General features: G+C 31.7%; 2 protein-coding genes across 7 annotated transcripts in view; one reads left to right on the top strand and one right to left on the bottom strand.

Moving 5' to 3' along the window:
- Positions 1-165, bottom strand: part of Dhc36C (Dynein heavy chain at 36C) — a 338056-nt gene extending 337891 nt beyond the window's left edge. For all 3 annotated transcript variants that reach the window (XM_085817779.1, XM_085817780.1, XM_085817781.1), the window contains exon 1: positions 14-165. In XM_085817779.1, coding sequence (XP_085673905.1) covers positions 14-34 — 21 coding nt within the window. In that variant the 5' untranslated portion in view covers positions 35-165. The remainder of the gene's footprint in view (positions 1-13) is intronic.
- A 246-nt stretch (positions 166-411) lies between these two features.
- The window catches only part of LOC118185966 (uncharacterized), a 91231-nt gene continuing 66877 nt past the window's right edge, over positions 412-24765 (top strand). For 3 of the 4 annotated variants that reach the window (XR_004757693.2, XM_035355940.2, XM_035355937.2), the window contains exons 1-3: positions 412-626; positions 21125-21251; positions 23035-23212. Coding sequence is in view for 3 of the 4 variants with exons in the window: in XM_035355940.2 (XP_035211831.1) it covers positions 21201-21251; positions 23035-23212 (229 nt within the window). In the remaining variant the exon portion in view is untranslated. The remainder of the gene's footprint in view (positions 627-21124; positions 21252-23034; positions 23213-24765) is intronic. The other variant, XM_035355938.2, reaches the window with a different exon arrangement.

Below are 24765 nucleotides of genomic sequence, written 5' to 3'. Positions count from 1 at the left end.
AAGTAAAACAAACCTTAGGGCGCACACTTTCCATTATTTATTAAATAAAAGAACAAGTCAGATTTTTTTGCTGCATTATAATTTCATAAATTCTGAAATTAATTTTTCTATGAGCAAACTCAGTTATAAGCATTTAGTTAATCCATTCAAATTATTCTTTTCGTTTATATGTTGGTATGGTAACTGCTGGAAGTTGAATAAAGCACTTCCTGCTTCATTATTTGATTTTTTTCTATGTACAAAACTCACAAACAAATAAAAATATATAATTAAATTAATTACTCTGATTTGCTTTAGAAATTTACTTTTAATTTTTAATAATGTTTACATACATTAACTAATGAAAGTTTAAAAATTATCGAAAGTTGCTCTGTGACAGCAATAGTGTAAAGTAGTTCAACTCAACTTCACTCTATTTGTAGTTGTTTCGTGCTGTTTCTGGATGAAAATTTGGTAATAAAAGTATTTTATGTAATTATACGTAAAATGAAATAGTGATAGCCATCAAAGTGGTTGAAAGATTTTCATTACATGTATTTCACTTCAACATGAAAGGAACTGCTATTTATAACGTATTAAGTGTGACACATTTTCCACCTTGTGAGCAACGCATGCTTTCTTTCTAGGTATTGGTCATTAATATTATAAATTTTGAACTTTATTTCTACCTTTAAATAGTTTTTAATTTTGTAGCTTTTAATGGCCTTTTGAGGTGTTTTAAAAAATTTCTTTTGTATTATTGATCTTTTCTACGAACCAGAAAGTGTTATTTGCGCATTATTAAAATTGGCCGGCATTTTACTAAATAATTCGTAGAGTAATATTTTAACATTTTTCTTGTTTTTCAGTCATTTTTTCATTTATGTCTTTATTTTTTGGCCCCCTAATGAAATTTTAACTTTATTTTACATAACATTTTTAAGCGTACTTGTTTCAATATCTTGGTGACATTGGAATTTAAATGGACGCTTCATTATGACTTACAGATGAAAAGCAGATTTAATTAAATTTTGTATTACTATTTACTTCCAATTGCGCATTTAATTTGACACATATAACGGAGTGCTTTAGTCTCTTATTTTATTCCGTATACGATTTTCTGTTTTTTTAGTTAATTCTACCTTTGATTCAGGTCAGTGACTTTGAATTACATGTTTTTGGAAAATTAAATAGGTATGATAAATAAAAATCTCACTTGCACATGTATGCATGTGTATATGTATGGGCGTGTGTACATGTGCACATACACATACATATGTGCATACATATTTACAGGCATACATGTACATCCATGTATACATACATGTATATATTCATTTTTGAATCCGTCCCTGATAACAGAAGAGTGCCTTATAATTACTCCTTCATAAATAGCTGCACACAAACTTTATTTGGGGGAGATTTTAGTTTAATTGAATCTTTTGTGTGTACTGCAGAATAGTGCAACTTTATTAAATATGATGACTCTCGATAAAAATAACTTATATGTACATATGAAATTTTATATTTATTGAATGCCTAGTTTATATAGCACTTAAATGAGGCACGCTTCTGTTTTTTATATGATTTACTCATTTTTTGGCGACTAACATTAAAAATATCAAGTTAGTATATGGTAGATTGATACTAGTCCTGAGATCTGTGTGTATATGTAAAAATTATCTAGAATGGCCCTTAATTCATAGACAATGCTTTTGGCAGACTATAAATTGTGAATAAACTCATTGCTTCATTACAAAATGATATATGTTAATATTTGAAGTACTTTAACAGGGTTTGTATGGTCCTTAAAAATACTTGAAAGTCCTTAGTTCTTTTTGGAAAGGGTTTTTGGTTCTTAAAAGTCCTTAATTTCAATCTAAATCGGCAAAAGGGCCTTAACTCTACTCATTTGGCATTTGTGTCTGTCTTTACTACTACCATTTTGAGTGTAAATTACTATTTTGAAGAAAAGTACATATTCATTGACAAATATGTATCTAATGAGTTATCGTATGAATTCTTTCTACTTCTTGATATCAGGGGCACGAGGCTCTGCCTCTATCAAAATATTAACATTTTAAAATTTTTTTATTTTGAGAATAAATGGTTCATAAAACATTAGATAAAAAATATCCTTTCCTTTTTTGAGGTATTTCTTTTGTTTTGTCATACTAAATCTGGCTGTTCATGAACACTTTGGTGATTTCAAGATCAATTTGTGTGAGGAAAGTTTTATTCAGATATTTGCGAATTTTTTGCCTACCTTTTCAGCACAAAGAGGGCGTTGGACTATTAGTTTCAAAACGGTATTTGTTTTACTTTCTGTGTTGATTCTCTTTTCAAATTTTTGCCACCAAATATTATCGCCATGTATGATATTTAAAGAAACAAAATAATGAAGAATCTGAATGAATGTTTCTCGCATTGTGAAAAAACAACAGAGCCATCAAATTTTGAATAACATAGTCCTCCAACTGAACATGCCCAAATTTTGAATTTTAAATTTGTATTTCAAATTTTGTAAAACTTTAGCATATTTTTGATTAACAAACTTAGCAGTTTCAAAACAGGCAATGGCAACACTGTATGGAAAAAAAAATATTTTTATCTCCACTGCACAAGACTGTTTCAAACACAGCATATGTGAATCGACAAAAGTGTATCGGATGTGCTGTTTTTAAATATTTTATGATATCGCTGCTGAATTGAGTTTTATGTGGTTTAAGTGTGAAGAACATGATATTTAATAAATAAAGGTAATGCACAAAACATTAAAAAAATGCTTCTTTGGGTGTAATATAAAATCTGATTTTTTATTAGAAACGCAATAAGTTCCTTAAAAATGATATAGTTTTAAAATTATAATTAAAAAATAGCTTTAAAATAAAACAATTTGTCTTCTTATATCATATTTTAAAATGACTTTTGTTTTCATTTTGGGGACTTGTGAATACTTTAATTCTGAAAAATAAATGAGATAATAAATGCTATCAACCACAGTTTCTGAAGCACTTCTTACTAAAAGCTAATTTAGTTATTTTAAAATTAATTTCATTTTCCTTCTTTTATAGCCCACCAGCGGCCGAGCGGTAAAGACGCTGAACACTGGTAGTTCGGTCTGAGGTTCGAATCCCGCGAACGGGCTGGCTGCATGGGCGTTTTCGTGGTTTTCCCCATGTGTAACGTGTATACGAGCCAGTTTCCCTTAGAAAGTCCTCCACGAAAGGCATCCCTCCCTTTAGGCAGATAGCCCTCGTGTGCTTTGCCATAATTAAATACATCAACATCAACCTTCTTTTATATTTTTCTTTAGACCTATTAATTATTTGAGTATATTATTTTTATGCATTGTTCTAAATGTAAGGAGTAAATAAATTAATATGGTGTTATTGGAAAATTGTTATGAGCAATGATTTAGTTTAAAGTAATTAGGATTGTAATTTAATTTTTATTAATTTAATGTATCTTATTTATATTTTAACTAGTGTTTTTTAATTTAATTATATTTTAATTTAATGATCTTGATTTTGTGAGTTATATATTTGTAGTATTTTGGAACACGTTTGAGTAGTATACGTTGAGTGTTTGAGAATTTGTAGTTTGAGTAGTATACGTTGAGTATTTTCATGCATTTTCGTGAAATTTTTCTAATTTATGAGAAAAAAGCAGTTTACATAGATATAGTGAAGAGTGTGCACAATGGCATTTTTGTGCAATTCTGGGATGTTTTTTTAAGTAAAAATAAGTCGACGTGTACATGGTTTAGTGATATTTTAATTAAATGATAGTTATTTTGTGAATTTTATGTTTGTAGGAATTTGGTATACGTTTCAGTTGAAGTAAACATGTATGGAAATAATTTAAATATTTGACACTAAGTATTTGTAACTATTTTTAATGTTTGTGTATAAATTCGTTGGTGGCGTTTATAATATAATAGATAATTTAGAGGTAAAAGCTTTTGGATATTTTATTTATTTTATACATGGAAATGTTCATCCTTGGAAAGGGTATATACTTTGTCGCGATCAGGTAATTTCATATAGTATGTTCTTTTTACCGGATTTAAAGATTCACAAAATTTTCTTGCATTTTCGTGAAATTTTTCTAATTTATGACAAAAAAAGCAGTGTACATGGATATAGAGAAGAGTGTGTGCAATGCCATTTTTGTGCAATTCTGGGATGTTTTTTTAAGTAAAAATAAGTCGACGTGTAAATGGTTTATGTATATGTGCTATTCTGAAAAACGCGCAAGGAGTTTGTGATTCTGCACTTTTTCACAATTTTGCAGTTAATATTTGTCATGATTAAGCAGTTTTGTTACATAAAATTTCTAGCATCAGCGTAATTCGGCTAGTAGATTGTTGGAAAAAGTGTTGAGTAAATAAAAAGAAAAGAAACATGTCTTTACTTCGTGAAGACAAAATGGAGGCAAAAAAAAAAAAAAAAAAAAAAAAAAAAAAATAGAGGGTTGCTGTAGCAGAGTTGGTCGCCAAAAAATCGCCAAGTTACCATAATCCAAAGATCAACCCAATAGAGGTTATTAGCTAGGACTTAGCAGTGTACATCGCTATAGTCAAGAGTGTGCGCAATGCTATTTTTGTGCAATTCTGGGATGTTTTTTTAAGTGAAAATAGGTTGACGTGTACATGCATGATAACATAAGTGTGCAATTCGTAAACACGCGGCAAGGAGTGGGAGATTCTGCACTTTGTCCCAATTTGGCACCTTATCTTCGTCATGATTAAGCACTTTGGTTGATCTTTACAATATGGTAACTGGTAGTTTGGCGACATTTTGGAGGCGATAAAGGTTACTACCTGGGACTTTGGTAATAATGTGAGCAGTACTCAGTTCCGATTACGCATTATTTTGTGTGAGGGAAATGAGAGATCATGGGATATGTCATGTGATATTAATGGACGAATTACGGTTCTTTAATCGGAAAAGGGGGGAAATCGGGAAAAAATCTGGAAATTTTGTATTTGGTTTATTCTGTGTTGTGTGAAACAGTGTTCGTGAATTTTTGGATCCCATGGCCGTAACTAAAGAAAAGTTTATCGGACACGTAATCAAGATTCTGAAGAAGATTAGGTAAGTTAGTATTTTTAATTATTTGAGGATATTATTTTTATGCATTGTTCTAAATGTAAGGTGGAAGTAAAGGAATTTGGTATTATTGGGAAAATTGTTATTAGCAATGATTTAGTTTAAAGTAATTAGGATTGTAAGGTAATTTTTATTAATTTAATGTATGTGCTCATTTATATTTTAAGTAGTGTTTTTGAATTTAATTATATTTTAATTAAATGATAGTTATTTTGTGAATTTTATGTTTGTAGGAATTTGGTATACGTTTAAGTTGAAGTAAACGTGCGTGGAAATAATTTAAATATTTGATACTAAGTATTTGTAATGCTTGCGGTATGAATTCGTTGGTGACGTGTATAATGTAATAGATGATTTAGAAGTAAAAGTTTTTGGATATTTTATTTATTTTATATGTGGAAATGTTCATATTTGGAAAGGGTAAATACTTTTTCGCGATCAGGTAATTTCATATATGTTCTTTTTACCGGGTTTAAAGATTGAGAAAATTGTCATGTATTTTCGTGAAATTTTTCTAATTTATGAGAAAAAAGCAGTGTACATGGATATAGTAAAGAGTGTGCGCAATGCCATTTTTGTGCAATTCTGGGATGTTTTTTAAGTAAAAATAAGTCGACGTGTACATGGTTTAGTGATATTTTAATTAAATGATAGTTATTTTGTGAATTTTATGTTTGTAGGAATTTGGTATACGTTTAAGTTGAAGTAAACGTGCATGGAAATAATTTAAATATTTGATACTAAGTATTTGTAATGCTTGCGGTATGAATTCGTTGGTGACGTGTATAATGTAATAGATGATTTAGAGGTAAAAGTTTTTGGATATTTTATTTATTTTATATGTGGAAATGTTCATATTTGGAAAGGGTAAATACTTTTTCGCGATCAGGTAATTTCAAATATGTTCTTTTTACCAGGTTTAAAGATTGAGAAAATTGTCATGTATTTTCGTGACATTTTTCTGATTTATGAGAAAAAAGCAGTGTACATGGATATAGTGAAGAGTGTGCACAATGCCATTTTTGTGCAATTCTGGGATGTTTTTTTAAGTAAAAATAAGTCGGCGTGTACATGGTTTATGTGTATGTGTTATTTTGAAAAACGTGCAAGGAGTATGGTATTGTGCACTTTTTCCCAATTTTGCAGTGAATATTTGTCATGATTAAGCAGTTTTGTTAGATAAAATTTCTAGCATAAGTGTAATTCGGCTAGTAGATTGTTGGAAGAAGTGTTCAGTAGATAAAAAGAAAAGAAACATGTCTTTACTTTGTGAAGACAAAATGGCGGCGGGAAAAAAAATAGAGGGTTGCTGTAGGAGAGTTGGTCGTCAAATTTTCGCGAAAAAAACGCCAAGTTACCATAATGTAAAGATCAACCAGCACTTTTGTTCCATAAAAGTGCAAAGCATAAGCATAATTCGGCTAGCAGATTGTTGGAAAAAAATGTTGGAAATGTTGAGTAAATGGCTCTGCAAATGACCTTGTACCGTTTCATATTAATTCTCAATATCCATATTATTAAAGAGATGAAATTAGCATCTTCAGTACATTTAAATACATATTATTAATAGCAGAGATCTTGGTTAATCTTTGGATTATGGTAACTTGGTGATTTTTTGGCGAAAATTTGGCGACCAACCCTGCTACAGCAACCTGCTAGTTTTTTTTTGGACGCCATTTTGTTTTCACGAAGTAAAGGCTTTTTTTTTTTTACTCGACATTTTTTTCCAACAATCTGCTAGCCGAATTACACTTATGCTAGAACTTTTATGGAACAAAAGTGCTTAATCATGACATAAATTAGGTACGAAATTGGGAGAAAATGCAGAATCGCCCACTTCTTGCCACGTTTTTAAGAATTGGACATACACGGTATCCATGTACACTTCGACCTATTTTCACTTAAAAAAAATCCCAGAATTGCACAAAAATGGCATTGTGCACACTCTTGACTTTATCCATGTACACTGCTAAAGTCCTAGCTAGTAACCTTTATCACCTTACCAAAATGTCACCAAACTACCTGTTACCATATTCCAAAGATTAGCAGAAATCTTCCAATAAATCTGAAGTTCGAAAATGCAGAGAAAATTTAATGAGAAAGAAATTGAAAAAAAAAAAAAAAATGATTCCTTATTTCTTTATCATTGTTAAAACATTAGCAAATTAGGCACTGAAGAAAAGACTAGTGGAAACATTGATTTGTTTATTGCGGGGGGGGGAAAGAGTTGAAGAGAAACAAAATCAATGTAAATTAGCTAATAATATCTTGAAAATTTTCAAATTGAAAAGGTGTATAAATTATTTCAAATTAAAAAGGTTGTTGTGTATTATTGCTATGAAACACGATTTATTTTCTAATTATAGTAATATTTCAGAATCAATATCATAAATTGCATACGTTAGTTATTGGTATTTTAAAGTGTAAAATGTTCTTAGGGTGAATCTTTAGATTATGATAACTTGGCGATTTTTTGGCGAAAATTTGGTGTCAGCAACCTGCTAGTTTTGTTTTGGATGCCATTTTGGTTTCACGAAGTAAAGGCATGTTTTTTTTTTTTTTTTTTTTTTTTTTTTTACTCAACATTTTTTCCAACAATCTACTAGCCGAATTACGCTTATACTAGAACTTTTATGGAACAAAAATGCTTAATCATGACGAAGATTAGGTGCGAAATTGGGAGAAAGTGCAGAATCGCAAACTGCTTGCCGCGTTTTTAAGAATTGCACATACACGGTACTCATGTACACATCGACCTATTTTCACTTGAAAAAACATCCCAGAATTGCACAAAAACGGCATTGCGCACACTCTTGACTTTATCTATGTACACATTGACCTATTTTCAGTTAAAAAGTCAAAGAAACTTGACAAAAATCCAGTTCTTCTTACTCTTGTAAAAAGCGCCAAACAAGTAAGTGGGCGATTCTGCACTTTAGCAGCGAAATTGTTTCTAAGTGCTTATTAGCTAAAATCAAGATCGGAATTTTCCGGAAAATGTCACATGACATGTCTCATGATCTCTCATTTCTCTGAGACAAAATAATTTGTGATTCGAACTGTGTACTTCTCAAATTATTGCTAAAGTCCTAGCTAGTAACCTTTATCACTTTACCAAAATGTCGCCAAACTACCTGTTACCATACTCTAAAGATTAGCCCACAGTTTCATTAAACTTTTAACTTTACATCACGCCACCCAGACGGGAAAGTGGTTAATGATTCTGAATGCCGTAACGAGGAGTCCAGATTCGGATCCCGGAGAAGACATGGATGTAAATTGTTCATCCCTTCATAACGGACAACAGTGGCTCCCTTATTAGGCACCTCCATAATAAAGTGACCACCGCTTTCAGTGAAACACATTATCGAAGTCCAATGTCCCCTTCTTCAACTTCAACTACTACTATATGTCGAGAATGTTGCACATTTGTGTGGTTTCTCTGGCTCTTTGAGGAGTAGTGTCACTTAGGAACAATCGCTTGAAGAAGTCATGATCGAGGCGTCTCCACTGGGAATGCTGCGCATTTCGGTAACTTATCCGAAATTCATATCTAAGTTAAGTTCAAGCCCAAGTGTCGGGTTTTATTATACACTCCAAGACGCAGTTCTGTTAAACCTTATCTGAATAATAAAGGGTTAAGACACAATAACACGCCGAACAAATACTAATTCAGAAGTCAAACAACAAAAATCTGCGTTATATTTACAAATTTTCACAGGACTAGTTTCGATGGTTTTACCGAACCACCATCGTCAGCTGCAAAAGTGCAAATGAACGAGATAGTATATAATAATCAGATAAGATAAGAAAGCTTGGACAGAAAATAAGCTAGTGGCGCCATCTGTTGACGAAACCAGAACTAAAACATAATTTCTTTAAAGGCCGAAGACAAAGATGGATTGGAATTAGGATCGTTAACTAAAACAGAAAGATTTTTTTTGAACGTGAAATGCCTCTAGAAAATCCAGTTCTCCAATGGAAGATGTTTTTTGAATAATTTTGGCAGCAGAAAAACTGAAAGTGTGATTTTCGGACCAACAATGTTGGGCAACAGAATAAATATTACAAGCAAACTGAGGGATTAGCCATGGGCAGCCCCCTCAGTCCCGTCCTGGTTGATATCTACATGCATTATTACGAATCAAATTGTTTGAAACTTTAAACTTTCCGGTATGGTTCCATTACGTAGACGATACTTTTACCCTATCTGTGATTTGAACTGTGTACTTCTCAGATTATTGGTAAAGTCTCTAGCTAGTAACCTTTATCGCCTTACCAAAATTTCGCCTAACTACTTGTTACCATATTCTAAAGATTAGTCATTCTTCGATTTTGATTTGAATAATGTTTTTCAATGGATTATTTTTAAGAAATAAAACAAAATTAATAGTGACCAGTAAATCTTTAATGACTGAGAGTATCTTACTGTGTATATATGTATTTGTGACTGATTGCATAATTGCTTAACTTTAGAAATTATCTCCACGTATTAAGGTGAGTTAACTTTCCTTCATCCGTACTGTGCATGTAAAATGCAATACAATAAAAAATTTACATAAAATTTTATTCCTTATAACTAATGATACTTAAAATAATATAAAACAGCTTACCACCTCTGGTACTTCAGTGGCTTATTGGAACTTTATATTAAATATTGTATATTAACTGAATTTTAACTCCAGCAATTCTCTTGGAAGCTACGACATAAACTGGGTTTGACAGATAAAGCACAACTAACTTTCAACTCATACCAATCTTGCCAATATCAAGGCATTCATATCATATCTGATCAGCATCTCTTTCTCTTAGCAAGTAGCTGCAGTGACAACAGCTAAACTTCTGTTACGATTGGTGCTGGTTATGACATTACTTCTCATTTTAACACATGTCACTTGACATAAAATTTGTATAAACCTCTGGACTGAGCAAGTACCTGGTTAAATGAGGCATGAAAGAAAGAATCAACATAAAATTAACTGTTAGCAAAACTTAGGTGTAACTAATCTTCTTTAAGTGTAAAATATAAATAATATAAGTGCAAATTTTGGAGGAAATTTGTAATTTAATGCTAATTACCTGATAAATCTTACAATGTTGATTTTATTCTTGAATTTGTTATATTAAATATTAGATTATATTCAGTAATAATGCATCCTACTTACAGATTTATTTTATTTTTAGAATGGCATTACAAAAGTGAAGTTTGGGTATATATATATAATTGCTTTAATTTATTCAATTCCCTTTGCTGATAGGTCCATCATAAGAGTTTCATTAATGGCCTTTAAAGGTACTTAATTTTAATGTGCAGAAATGTGTACGAACCTTACATTAAATAATAAGTAAACTTTTTGCCAGAGGTCACTTCTATTTTGTTAAATGTGTGAAATAATGTAAACTTAGGGCCAAACGGTCCATTCCATAAACTTTGCTAAGTAAAGTAATTTGTGATATATATATATTTAATTCTGCATTATGCTTTGCTGTATGTTGTGAAGTTGCATCGATTTAATAGCTATTTAGTTAACTTGTAGTGGCATTCTTCTTCTGAATTCTCTTACAGCCGGACGTTCCATGCACGCGTCAGTAAAGATCACATTCAGAGGATGGATGATGCATATACGCATTTTATGGTGGAACGTTTTTCTGAAGGCCACTAGATGGCATCCTGTGTCCATTACTTATGAAATGAATACAGTTTTAGGTTCCTGACCTTGAGTTTGATATATTCTGCTTGACTTTGGTATTTTACTCATCAGCTGAGAGGTGGGCTCTTTAAATCGCTGCGTGCTAATGAAAACGTTCTTGTATCTGATTTATATCCAATTCCTTTTTTTATTCTATTTTTCCCTCTACTATGTACGGTCTTTTAGGATTACTGTGCGGAGTTTTTTTTACGTTTTGCATTGCCTTCAGATATAGTGAACCATTTAATAATGCAAATGAGAGTACTGATTCATTTTCTAAAGAGTTAAAAAGTGATACTTCTCTGTGCTTCGAGATTTACCACACTCGTTTTCATTTTAAATTTTGTTACTTCTTACTGTAAATGGTTTTTATTGTGTTCTTTTTACTAATTTTAAACTTTATTGATGGATTTTATCAATTAAAACTTTGGAATAATTTGAATAGCGCTTCCAAAAATTATTTTAGAAGATAAGCAATTTTTTAAGTATATTTTCATGTAAAATAAAGAAAAAAATGTTTATGACTAATTTAAACATATATAAGAGCTCAAGTAATAATCTAAAATGATGCCAAAAATTATGATGCTAGAAGCGAAACTTTTGTTTTTTTTATTTTTGTTATAAAATTAGGCTTAGCGATGCAAAACCTCCATACTGTACGGTGACCGCCTTCGATTCTCTTCCGTCCCGCACGAGCGTCTTAAACAAAGGTGCGCCGTTGCGAAAAGGTTAAAGCTTGCAAGGCCTTCACCTGATATAAATTGTCTAAATGCTATTTTGTCCATAGTTACACTGTTCCAATTAGCTGAGCAAACCTAATTGCGTTGATAATTTTCCCGTGCATTAACATTTCCTCTTTATTCGTATTTTATAAATTTAAGGATGAAGTCATATACAGAAGGTGCTGGTTCAAATGCCAGGCAATATCAGCTATAATAATAGGTGTAGAATAATCTCCTTCATTTTCTTATCTATTATTATGCAGCAAGGAGTTCCATTTTATTTCTCCTTCAAGGTGCAGTCTTGATCTCCACCACGAACTAATAATAGCTGTAGAATCCAAAGCTGAGCTTTCAGCTTTCGTTAACTTTTGAACTATCATAAGAGTTTTCCTTAAGAAATTATCTTTGTAAATGTTCTTCGTTATCACAGCTCCAACACTTTATTTCATTATCACGTTTCTTTTGAGTTGGAGGCACATAGCAATTTTCTGTAAATGTCCTTCTCTATTACAATTCCACCATTTTAATTTATTATTTTTATTTTTCCATTTTGCATTGGGTGTTTCCAGCATCTCTAATTGCTTAATCAACTCTAGCACCATGCCTTCCAAGATGTCAACATGCTTTACACTCAGAGGATCTTTTTTACTGGTGTTTTCTGCAGTCGCCACTTTATTTGTATGCAATAAAACATTCTAAATCTGTATCATCAGCTTTTCAGAGTGCTTGTTACGTGACTGGTAACTAATAGCATTCGCAAAATATAAGAGACTCTTATGTGTCTAATTTCCAGGCCACAGTCTGGAAATGTTAGATGTCTTAATTTTTTAGTGTTGGTCGGCTATTCTCAGAGGGTCTCTCCTGTTTACTGTTGTTGGGTCTTAAGTTGCTGTTGGTAGTAATCTTTGAGAAATATTTCTCCAAACTAGCACATGAAATAACACGAGTGAATATTTCAAGGATTTGGGCTGGAAGCATCTGTAAGATATCAGCCTCTTCTCATAAGGATGTGCCCAAATTTAAGGCTTTGACAGGGTCCCACAGATTTGCTTGTGAATTCATTTCAAATTATATTCTGTGTATATTTCTTGATGTCTTCCCATCCCATGGCAAGAGCTTAGTTATGATAAGATAACTAAACCAGGATATTAAACAAAGTAGGTTGAGTTGGGGTGAAACTATTGCTAAAACCTTCTAGTCTAATCTTAGAATTTCCTTCTTGTATGTCATTCAGAAATTTCTGTATTGATGTTGACAATTTGTTCATATTATTTAGAGAAGATTAACATCATTTTTAACTTCACTTGCAATCCTTATCTCTTTCTCAAGTTTCTGTTTCGTAGCTGAATATGAACCAGTTCTCCTCGGAAAGTCCTCCACAAAGGCATCCCTCCTCTTAATGAGAAGATCCTCATGGCTTTGCCATATTCGATTAACTAACTTTTCTCTTCTGTGTCGGCTACTTTCTAGTTCACAGCATTCCTAATATATCCTTTAACCGCAGTGATATTCTCTTTAATTTCGGTAGCATTTTTTTGCGACATTTGCATCAGTGTTATTGTTCATTTTAGTGGTATTTGCATTAATGAAGAGTTCTTCAAGTTGGCAACATTTATATCTATCAAGCTTTTCGTCTCGGTAGTCTTAGTTGCTGCTTTTTCTCAGTTAGCAGCAATAACATCTAGTTTGATTTTCAGTTGCTTTTCCATCTTTTGATTATTAGCATTCAAAGAGAATCACGTTGACAACAGTTTGTGTCAGCTGCAAATGCATTGATACTTCTTTAAATTAGGGGTTAGTACTGCTCTCCTAGGGGTTTATGAAATTTTAAATAGGTTAATGATCAAGAGTCAGTTGGGGTTCGATAGGAGAATATGCTCTGGCGACTGTTAGCATAATAAAAATCCCATAGATTGCTTAAATTAATAATTATTTCTGTATTGATATAAATGTATATGATACCAAGTCAATTCTTATTCAGAGCCTATGTTGAAAGCCTAAGTTTTGGAATTTAAAAATCATCTGAGAGAAATTGCCCAGGATAAAAGTTTTACCAGATCAACATTAACTTTTCCTTCTTTTCATCAGGTCAAGTCAGTTTTTATGAAATCAGTAAATATGTTATACAAAACAAGAAAGAAACTGTATTTTTGAATGAGGTGACTTAAGAATTAAGCTAAGTATTATTTTATGCGAAGTATTAAAAAAATTGCCTCCATATATATCCAGTGCAACAATCACATTAATTGAAATCAAACGTTTGTGCAAGTCGTCTGTGATTATCTTTCAGAAAGCATGTTTCTATTTGTAAAATTGGACAACTTGAAATTGTACTTCACTTGAAGAATATAAAGGTCTGATTACTCTAGTGTGGTTTTGAGCCCAAGAAACATATATCAATTTGATGGCTTTGCTAAAGCAAAAAATTTGTGCTCACTATATTTGTCTCTCTCCAACCTGTATACATAGGTAAGAGAGGTTGTGTTTTTGGTCCAAATATTCAGTAGTGAGTTTTCAGTGAATATGCATGAATTAAGGTCCCCACAATATGTTTTTATTATTTTTACAGTCATTTCTGTATGTGCATGATGTTTTATTTTAAACCACATAAACTTTTGTATCAACCTTCCAAAAAGTTCCATTTTCCATACTTAAATTTTCTTCATTCATATAAATCTGTTCTTTGGATCTGCTCGTTATGATCTGTACTTAGGAGAACTGCCTTATTTGCTGCTAGTGATGCAGGTGCACTCAGATGACATGCATTGCTTTATTAAAGGTAATATTACTGTCTCAGGTTTAAGATCTTTTTTGAAGATTAAAAGTATTTGGGTAAAATTGGACAGCTTGAAGTAGTACTTTATTTGAAGCTTATAAGTACCTGTTTACACTAGCAGGACTTGAGCTCAAAAAGTGCAATATGATCAGTGCTATATTTTCAAATAAAAGCGTGAGAACAGATGTGTACATGAACAAGAACAGTTGTCATTTTCCATTATGTAGAATAATAAAAAGCAAATAGTTAACATTGAGCTATGCAGTTAGTAATCTAAGTAAACATATTAGATTTTGTTTACAAACAGCCAACCAATTTAAATAGCATTGAGCTTTAAGTAAAGTATCACTTGATACTGTCCTTAAAGTTCATTATTATTATTAAAACATGAAATTGGTGGGAGGTCATTAGTTGTCCACCTCAATTTTTTTTTAAAGCTGTTCTTTTTATCTGAAGTCATTATATGGCTTTGGCTGTTAATAAAATTCCAAGTTCAGCATTTTTGTTACTTCCCCTCCTAAACTCGCATCTTTCTATTAATGTACTCCATTTGGGGAAGAGGCGTTTTAATTTTTATACATTAGTATATTTTTTAGAGTGTAGCTGAGACGTTTCAGTTTAATTAGATTTACTTTAAAAAGGTAAAGTTTCAAGGTTCTAATTTAGTTTCAGATTTTACTTGAAAGATGTCTTTAATCCATAGTAATGAAATACCTAAATTTTGCTGTAGAAGAGAAAAAAGTGTGTACAGGATATATTTTTGGGGAAGGGAGATTTTGCACTATAAAAGTATGCTTTATAGTGCAAAAATGGGTTAATGTTTGGATTATGGTAACTTGGCGAAAATTTGGCGACCAACTCTGCTACAGCAACCCTCTATTTTTTTTCGCCGCCATTTTGTCTTCACAAAGTAAAGACATGTTTCTTTTCTTTTTATTTACTCAACACTTTTTCCAATAATCTGCTAGCCGAATTACACTTACGCTAGAAATTTTATGGAATAAAACTGCTTAATCATGACAAATATTAACTGCAAAATTGGGAAAAAGTGCAGAATCGCAAACTCCTTGCCGCGTTTCTCAGAATCGCACATACGCAGTAACCATGTACACGTCTGACTTATTTTTACTTAAAAAAAATCCCAGAACTACACAAAAATGGCATTGTGCACACTCTTGATTTTATCCATCTACACTGCTATTTTCTCATAGATTACAAAATTTGCACGAAAATGCAGGAAAATTATGGGAATCTTTAAACTCTGTAAAAAGGACATACATGAAATTACCTGATCGCGAAAAAGTATATACCCTTTCCAAGGATGAACATTTCCTCGTATAAAATAAATAAAATATCCAAAAACTTTTACCTCTGAATTATATATTATAAACGTCACCAATGAATTTATAACGCAAACATTAAAAATGGTTGCAAATAATTAGTGTCAAATATTTAAATTATTTCCATGCACGTTTACTTCCACTGAAACGTATACCAAATTGCTACAAACATATAATTCACAAAATAACTATCATTTAATTAAAATTTAATTAAATTAAAAAACACTACTTAAAATATAAATAAGCACATACATTAAATTAATAAAAATTAGCTTACAATCCTAATTACTTTAAACTAAATCATTACTAATAACAATTTTCCAATAATACCATATTAATTTATTTACTCCTTACATTTAGAACAATGCATAAAAATAATATACTCAAATAATTAAAAATACTAACTTATCTTCTTCAGAATCTCAATCCTATTCGTATTTGTGCCTGTTTCAGGATCTTTAAAATGATACTTATGGTTAACACCAAGATGTTGAAAACCTTCATCCTCCAAAGAGTCATATGACTTCCAGCAATCAAATATTATTATTGTACCAGGTAGAATATACTGCTTAATAAAACTTAATAAGCAATGTTTATTTCTATCTCGCACAACCTTAAAAAAACACTTATTACTACCCCTTTCAATCCAACTAAATACCCATTTCGAATTCACTTTAGATAGCGCCACGCGATCCAAAAATTAATCAACACTCTTTCACACAACACACAATGAAGCTTAATACAAAATACTATAGTACTGCAGATATTTTTCCAAATTTCCCCCCTTTTCCGATTAAAGAACTGTAATTCGTCCATTAATGTCACAGGACATATGATATCTCATGATCTCTCATTTCCCTCACACAAAATAATGCGTAATCGGAACTGAGTACTTCTCACATTATTCCCAAAGTCCTAGGTAGTAACCTTAATCGCCTACCAAAATGTCGCCAAACTATCTGTTACCATATTCCAAAGATTAGCTCAAAAATGATGTATAACTTAAATAGCTTGGAAATTTGTTTTTAAAATAACATATGCTTAAGAGATTTTTAAAATTATGGCTGCTTCTAGGTTTCTTGACAAATGCATAAAAATCCAGTGAAAAGTTTCTGTATCAGTGCAAACTAGAAACATCATTGAATTATAGAGTCCTATCTGTTGTCAATATTTAAAAAGAATGGTTCCATAAGATCTTGTTTGAATTATAGAAGTCAGAATGTTGATGACTAACTCCTTGCCTATGATTGATGCTAAGTTAGATTATAAATAATACAGTACATTAAATAAAATATTACAGTACAAAGGTCCAAGATCTGTATTCATTAGGGCTCAGATGATTTCGGATTTGAGATTTTTTTTTAATATTAGATAGTCTATTTAAATCTAGTAAGATGGCATGTAAAAATTATAAAATTGAAAATATAAAATAGAGATTTATGAAATAATGATACATTTTCTGACCTTAAGAATCAAAATTTACAAAAAGAAAGCTCGGTTTTTATCCGTGTGCTTTATTAACATTTCTTTCATTGTAAGTGGTTAAATGTTCTTCATTTGTAATGGTAATATTTTCTCATTAACTCTATTGCTAGACATAATTTCCACTGCAGTTGTAAAGCTCAGTTGTTCAAAATTCCATGAAAGCTGTGTTGAGAATTCCCACTAAATTGGCAGTGGAAATTTTTTCTTTGTGAACACCCTCTCTCTCAGTTTCTTCACCATTAGTAGCAATATTTTCGGTGCTACTTTGGTAGACGGATGCACGGATTTTGGCGAGCAATACGACTTATGATAAACCCATTGCTGGACAAGTTATTTATGGTAACCGATACGTTCTTGTCATTTTATTTAAAAAATAATGTGTTTTATTATGCATAAATGAAGTGTTTTAAATATTATTTATGGCTTCTAAATATTAAAAATCAATTTAATTTTGCATCTTTATTTCAAATAACAATTTTGTTGTTTATAATATTTTATATAATTTTATGTTGTGGATGATGTAATCAATGACATCACCTTACTTAACAAGTAATTGGTTTTATTAATATGTATAAATTTAATCTAATGTTTTAAACATTTTTTATGGCTGTTAAATATTAAAATAAATTAAATTTTGCATTTTTTAAAAAATGATTTTATTATGAATGATTATTTAAATAATTTTAATTCTATGCATGTTGTAATCAGCTCCCTGATTGGTTGCTGAATATTTGTGCATTACCGCGCTATTTTAAAATTTTATTATTCAACTCTTCGAATTCCTCAGATTTAAGGATACAGCTTAGTTTTACAGCTATTTTAGCTTAGTTTATTTCGTCTGTTATACATTAAACGCGCATGCGTGGACGCATTATGTGTTGACACATGTGCAGAAAGTTTGTACCTTTGAGGTCCGGATTATAGATCTTTCCGGATTATGGACGTCCGGATTAAAGACTTTTTACTGTACTAGATTTTGCTGTGTGTTAGTTGGTTGCTAATTGTGATATGAAAATCTTCAAATTTGTAGCTGTCATAAAGCTTAACTAGCATCATGAGGCGGGTAATTAAAGGCATGCTGTTCTGCTAAATTTTGTCTTGCTTCTTTTGCATGCTGATGAAATTGAGTCTGAATTATATTAGTTTAGTTAATTATTATACTTATGACTATTTCTTTCATGTGCTTAAAGATTTTCTGAGTCCTGAATAAATAAATTCCCCCATAAGGCTTGTTGAGAGCCAGTGGTAGACATTTTGCATCCTAGTGTAGTCTCTGCAGGTTAGAAATTCTGCTGCCAAGTGCCTTCCTAAATTCTAAAAATTTTGCCATCCTTTAATTCTGTTGTTTAGTGCATCTCTAAATTCTAAAAATACTGTCTTCCTTAAATTTTGCTGCATGTTGTGGAAACACTCTGTCCCTGATCATGGGCTTAACTAAATAACAAGTTAGTGTTCACTTCAAACAGTGCTAAAATGTAATCTTTTTGCTTATGAGTATCAGTCTATTTTTTTTGTATATGGAAAGACATTTATGTTAAATTTCTCCTAGTCGACATACTCAACAATTCGCAACAGAGTTAGCTAAAGTCAGTAATCATCACCAAACTTAATGTCAAGATAAATGGTTACCGTTTATGGTTACTGTTTGGTATTAAATTACTAATATTAAAATTTTTTAACATGAAAATTTTAAACATTGCAGAACGAGTCATTTCTCAAGCTGCAACGTGCTGATAGTGATACGGTGATGAAAAGAAAAAATTATAAATAATTATTCGCCATGTTGTCCTCATTGCTGAAGTGATGAAATAAGAAATGAGTCTAACCAAAATGGGACTTTTCATATCTTTTATTATGAAAAAATGCTATACTGTTATAGGGAATGAATTTTATTTCTTTTCCTGAAAGAAATAATTTTCATAGAAAAAGAAAGAATAATTTTCATAAAAAAAGGAAGAAAAATTAAGAAAGAAATATTTTCTTTCTAATTTCTTACTTAAGGAAATATTTTCAAATATTAGCGGTAAAGTAAATTGCATAAAAACAGTTTTAATATAAGCATGGGGGAAAAAAACTTAGTTTGCTATTAGATTGTAATGCAAATTAATCATATTATAAATTTAAGTGATTAAAATTGTTTATTTCTAAAAAGATTTGAAGTAAGCTTAATTCATTTACTCTTATCTATTTACCGTTGCTTTCATGGTATCCCACATCACTCTAAGCCCTAAATTCCTGTGTTAACTTTCCCCTTAAAAAACGGGATTTTCCTTCACATAACGCAGCAGAATGTTGGTCATAATACTGTTTTGTGCCATTTTTTTTTTAACTACAAATGCAACGTGTTCCGAACAGGTTTAGGCCGAAGCACACAATGTTGTAGAGGTTGCATCGTTTTCTGTGTGAAAACGGGTCATTTGAAGCCACCTACTAGGAGTGGAAGAAGAAGTGCACAACAACCTTGCATTGAAGAATCTATCTTGAATGTTGTGCATAAATCACCTCAGACAAGTACAAGAGCTATTGCACGTCGTCTGCAGCTGAGTCATTCCACCGTTTGTAGAGTATTGCATGAAAATGGTTTGCACCTATACCATTTGCAGAGAGTCCAAGCCTTGCAAGAGACAGATTCTTCGAGTTCATTTCTGTCATTGGTTCTGTCATTGGCAGTGTGCGGCGCAGGCAGATTTCCCATCAGAAGTGCTATTCACAGACGAGGCAACTTTCTCAGAGGATGGCATCTTCAATAGCCACACCATGCATGTGTGGGCAACTCATAATCCACATGGCACACGTCCACGTGCATTCCAGACCTGCTTCTCTGAGAATATGTGGGCGGGTATTGTTAACGAATACCTCATAGGCCCATACTTCTTACCTGCACGTACAAATGACTTATGTTATCATATTTTTCTGCAAGAGGTGCTATCGGAATTGCTGCAGCATGTTCCGGCTGTCGTTCGTGATCGTATGGGGTTCCAGCATGATGGTGCACCAGCACATAACTACGTGAGGGTCCGCAATTAATTGGATGAGACATTTCCAGGTCGATGGATTGGCTGTGGTGTACCCGTTCGATGGCCACTCCGTTCTCCAGATTTATCCAGCTTGGATTTTTTTATGGGGTCATCATCTCAAGAGCATCATTTACGAGACTCCCGTTGACTCACTGGAGGACCTCGTTGTATGACTATCCATTGCAGCTGCAAGTGTGCGCGAAATGCCTATCGTTTTTCAAAATGTTCATCAATTCCCTTCTGCGACATTACCAAGCATGTGTTACTGCTGGTGGTCGCTATTTTGAACATTTATTGTCAATACTGTGTTGCTACAAAGAAGCACTTTGCGTTGATTTTGTACATAAACACATTTTCCTCTTGTGTTTTTTTTTTTTTTTTTCGTTCCTGCCGTAACCTGTCACTTTAGACCCTACATTCCTATAAAAAAATTCATCTTTTAGTACACTCCACCTCCTTTCACATGCTTTCACATTTTATATTCAGAATAGTAAAATGGTTTAAATAAATAGTTATAATAGTAATAGATTTCTTGTAAACTGTTTATTCCTCAGGTAAATTTCAATTTTCATATGTAAGCATTAAAATTAACAAATTAAAACATGGAAGTGCTTATGTGGACGTGTACAAGATATAATAAATTTAAGTTATTAGAAGTTAATTTAACAGTAGATTTGTTTGTGGAAATTGTGGTTCATAACTTTTATTTGCCTTGATAAGATTATTAAATTGCTGTCTTTTAATTTTTGGCTTGTATGATAGTTATTTGCTTAAACTGCTGTTTGTCATTTTGCACCTAGCTGTTGAACAAGTACCCAAATTTTTTGGGCATTGCATTTGGCATTAGTTACATAACATATTTAGTAATAAACTAGGAAATTTCCTTGTTTTTTGAAACATTTTGTATTTGTGTATCTCATATTTAATCTAGAATTGTTTATGCTTTTTAAATCTCAATAATTCTAAAATAGAATGATTAATAAAGCTGCTTTTATTTATAGGTAAAATTTTTGCTGTGTAAAGGGTTAGAGAGATATCTATTTCTGTGGCTTTGACTTCTCATTATTCATTAGAACAATGAATGCAACTATTGCTGCTGGTATCAACTGTAGTTCTATAAATGAGCAGGTTTGTTTATGTTAATAATTTTAAAGTTGTAAACAAGCATTATCAACTGAAATTCGTTTCAGTCAGATTGCTCATATTGTATTGTCACCATGATGTCAGCCTAAGATAATACATAAAGCTCTTCCTAAAAAAGTTATGTAAAATTTTTGTTTAAACAATGTGTAAACACTTATTACATTGCTTTAATTTTAAATTAAAGATGAAAATAAATGTAAAAGTAAATTTTATGCAAAACAAAATGATGAATTTTAGGAAAAAAGTTTAACAGAAATTTTTATGCAATTTTTGATATTGCATTTTTTCCCAGAGAATTTATATCTGACAACGTTTAAAAATATTAAAAAGCTGTACTATAATTACATTTTTAAAGTTGTTATTCAGATATTTTTTTTATGTAAATGCATCTGAGGGGGGGGGGAGAAATCAGAACACCTACTCTGAAGAGCCAAAACATTATAACCACCTACTCATTAATGTGTTGCATAACCTTTGCTTGCAAAACAGCTGCAGCTTCCCTTGGCATGGATACCTCAAGTTATTGGTAGAAGACTGGAGACAGGTTGTACCAAATATCTAAGCAATGGTCACCAAATATCTAAGCAAAAGTCAAGATATTCCAACAGGGTTGTGTTTGAGCTTTAAGCTGCTGTTCCATGACATCCAAGATGTGCTCTATTGGTTTAGATCTGGTGAGTTAGGTGGCCAGGAAATTAATTGGAATTCATCCTTATGCTCCTTGAATCACTCCAACATAATTTGAGCTTTGTGACTTTCAGCATTGTCTAGCTGGAAGTTTCCATTTCTAGTTGGGAAGACAGACGCATGTAAGGGTACAGCTGATCCGGAATTATGTTCAGATAGTCTGCAGCTTTCATGATCTGTTCTATCATAGCTAAGGGCCCCAGAACTGTCTATGAGAACAACCTCCAAAGCATAATATCGCTATACTCCAAAGCATATACCTGTGTATGACCTGCTAATACAGGGCGAGGAGCAACTGTTTGCCTCAAAGATGGTGTGCCATGACATGACCATCGACATGATGATTCAGAAATTTTCTTTCTTCCAACCAGGCAACTATCTTCCATGTATCTGTGGTCCAGTCTCGATGTTCATGTGCCCACTCTAGGCGCAGTTGACAATAGTGCTTGGTCAACAGAAAGACATGAGTGGGACGTCTGCTGCACAGTCCCATACCCAACACTCTCCACTGAACTGTATGTTCTAAACCATAGATGTGTGTATATATATTTATTTTTATCATATTTGAAAACACTGTTCAATATAAGTAAAATAAAAGAAAGTTTCCTCTCTGCTTAAATTTTCATCAGGAAAAAATTTAAAGAAAATTATAAAATTGAATGAAATTAACCACAAAACATGAGATAAAATTTAAAACAGTATATAAAATGTGTATCAAGTTGATTTGCTTCAGAATCTTGCTATAACTAGCTTTCAATGTCCATTATTAAAGTACAAGTCAAACTTATCAACATGTAGATTTTTATAAGTTGTGCCACCACATAATGTGAAAAACTTCCTGGTTTTTCATATATCAAGCTTAGCTGGTTCTTTATTTTGAATGTAATGAAGTATGTCATTTGTGCCTAAGAAATCTATGCAAAAAATTATATTGCTTTTATGAATTTTTAAATTCCATCTTTACAGTTAATGCAATTTATCATATTATTGTTCCATGATATGCCGAAATTAACTGTCAAAATAAGTGTGTGATATTAGATGCATTAAATTGAATGTTTATGTATTCTTCTCTCCCTCCCAGGTGGCCAATGGCTCTAGATCATCAATATTAGCTTCTAATGTTGATTTTTCTGTAACTGGAAACAAAAGTAGCTTCTGTCAACAAGGGAAGTACTTTTATAAAGCAGGTGGCAGAGAAGAGCATTTTAATGGACAGAAAAAGACTAAAAGTATTGTTGATCAAAATAAAAATACTTTAGGTAAGTAAATTTAAGTTTAGGATGCTACCTGCATGTATATAACCAGACAAGTAATGATTATTTTATGTATTTGTGTTTGAAATTTATTTGATGAATACAGCCAGATAAGGTAACGAAATAAAGTCTAACCTGTAGACATAACAGTTGTGAAAGCATTTAATATTTTATATAAAATATTTTGCACTTGATCTCGTTTTTGCCTGTTATTTTTTATATGGTTCCACTGTTTATCTGCTTCATGTCAAGAAACATTTTGTATCTATCTTAAATCTGTATCATCTAAATATTAAATTTATCATTTTTAAGTATTTTGTAATACGTACTTAAATTTTCAACTTAAGAGTGTTCATTGATCGGAGAAGGTACATACTTCTATAAATGAAGTAATTTTAACTTGACTGGTTTTTAACAGTATTTCTTCTGAAGGAAGGGAATTTCAGTCTTTTCAATTACTATCTTTGTTGCCCTTGTTTATGCAAGAGCAGTTTCGAGATAATACAGTACAAAGTCTTTAATCCAGACGTCCATAATCCAGAATGATCTATAATCCGAACCTCAAAGCTACAAACTTTCTGCGCATGCATAAACGCATTAATGCGTTCATGCATGTGCTTAATACATTTATGCATGCACATTTAATGTATAACGGACGGTATAAGCTAGGCTAAAATTATCTAATTATCTATTTCAGTTAATGTTGCAGATTGTTTTGTTCCTTAATCTTCTAATTGGATCTGGCTTATTATTTTTTCCAGACTGTTAGAGCAATTTTATAAAAAGTAAGCTTGAACTTTCGATTATGTCAAAAAGAGTTTCCAATTCTGGAGCTGCCAAAGGATCTACAAAGCGAAAGCATGTTTCGATAGTGAAGAAAGTGACAGAGAGGTTATTGAAAACGAAAAAATTTCGATTGACAAGTTAGTCTGTATTCTCGACACAGCAATTACAGGACCTTGAACAGTGGAACTTTGTAACTGAACAAATAGTTATGTCTGTTTATAGAATTAAAGAGAAAGTATTAGCACAAAAAACGAAGCAACTTAAACAACTTACATTGAAAGAAATGTTTAATAAAGTAAACAAATAATTATTAAGCTTTTTTTTTTTGTAAATTTTGATACCCTTTAGATCATAATTGCTCTTTATTTCATAAATTACAGTTTCATATTTTTAATTTTATAATTTCTGCATGCCATCTCACCAGATTTAAATTGATGATCTATAATCCGGAATCGCCGAAGTCCCGACGAGTCCGAATTAAAGGCTTTGTACTGTACTCATCAGATGTTCAGAGAACTGACTGTATCTTGGCATTTTTAATATCTACTGAGTATTTTATTATTTATGAGAGGTTTTACAATAAATGTTTCAGGACTGCTGCTAAGAGGTGCTTTTGTAAGTTTTGGTGCATAGTTGTTTAAAATAATTTCTCTTTCTCTCTCTCTCTTTTTTTTTAAAGGTGAAGTTTTAATTGCTTTACCAGATGTTCAAACCTGCTTCTGAAATTTTTTATAAAAATACTGTAAAGTTTGTAGTTATGGGTTTCTTGATAT

Source organism: Stegodyphus dumicola, chromosome 5 (assembly GCF_044657685.1).
Source record: "Stegodyphus dumicola isolate Sdum_Otavi_A_Nest chromosome 5, ASM4465768v1".
In the NCBI taxonomy this organism is placed as follows: domain Eukaryota; kingdom Metazoa; phylum Arthropoda; class Arachnida; order Araneae; family Eresidae; genus Stegodyphus; species Stegodyphus dumicola.
The sequence above is the reverse complement of the archived record's forward strand: the minus strand, read 5'-3'. Positions and strand labels throughout refer to the sequence as shown.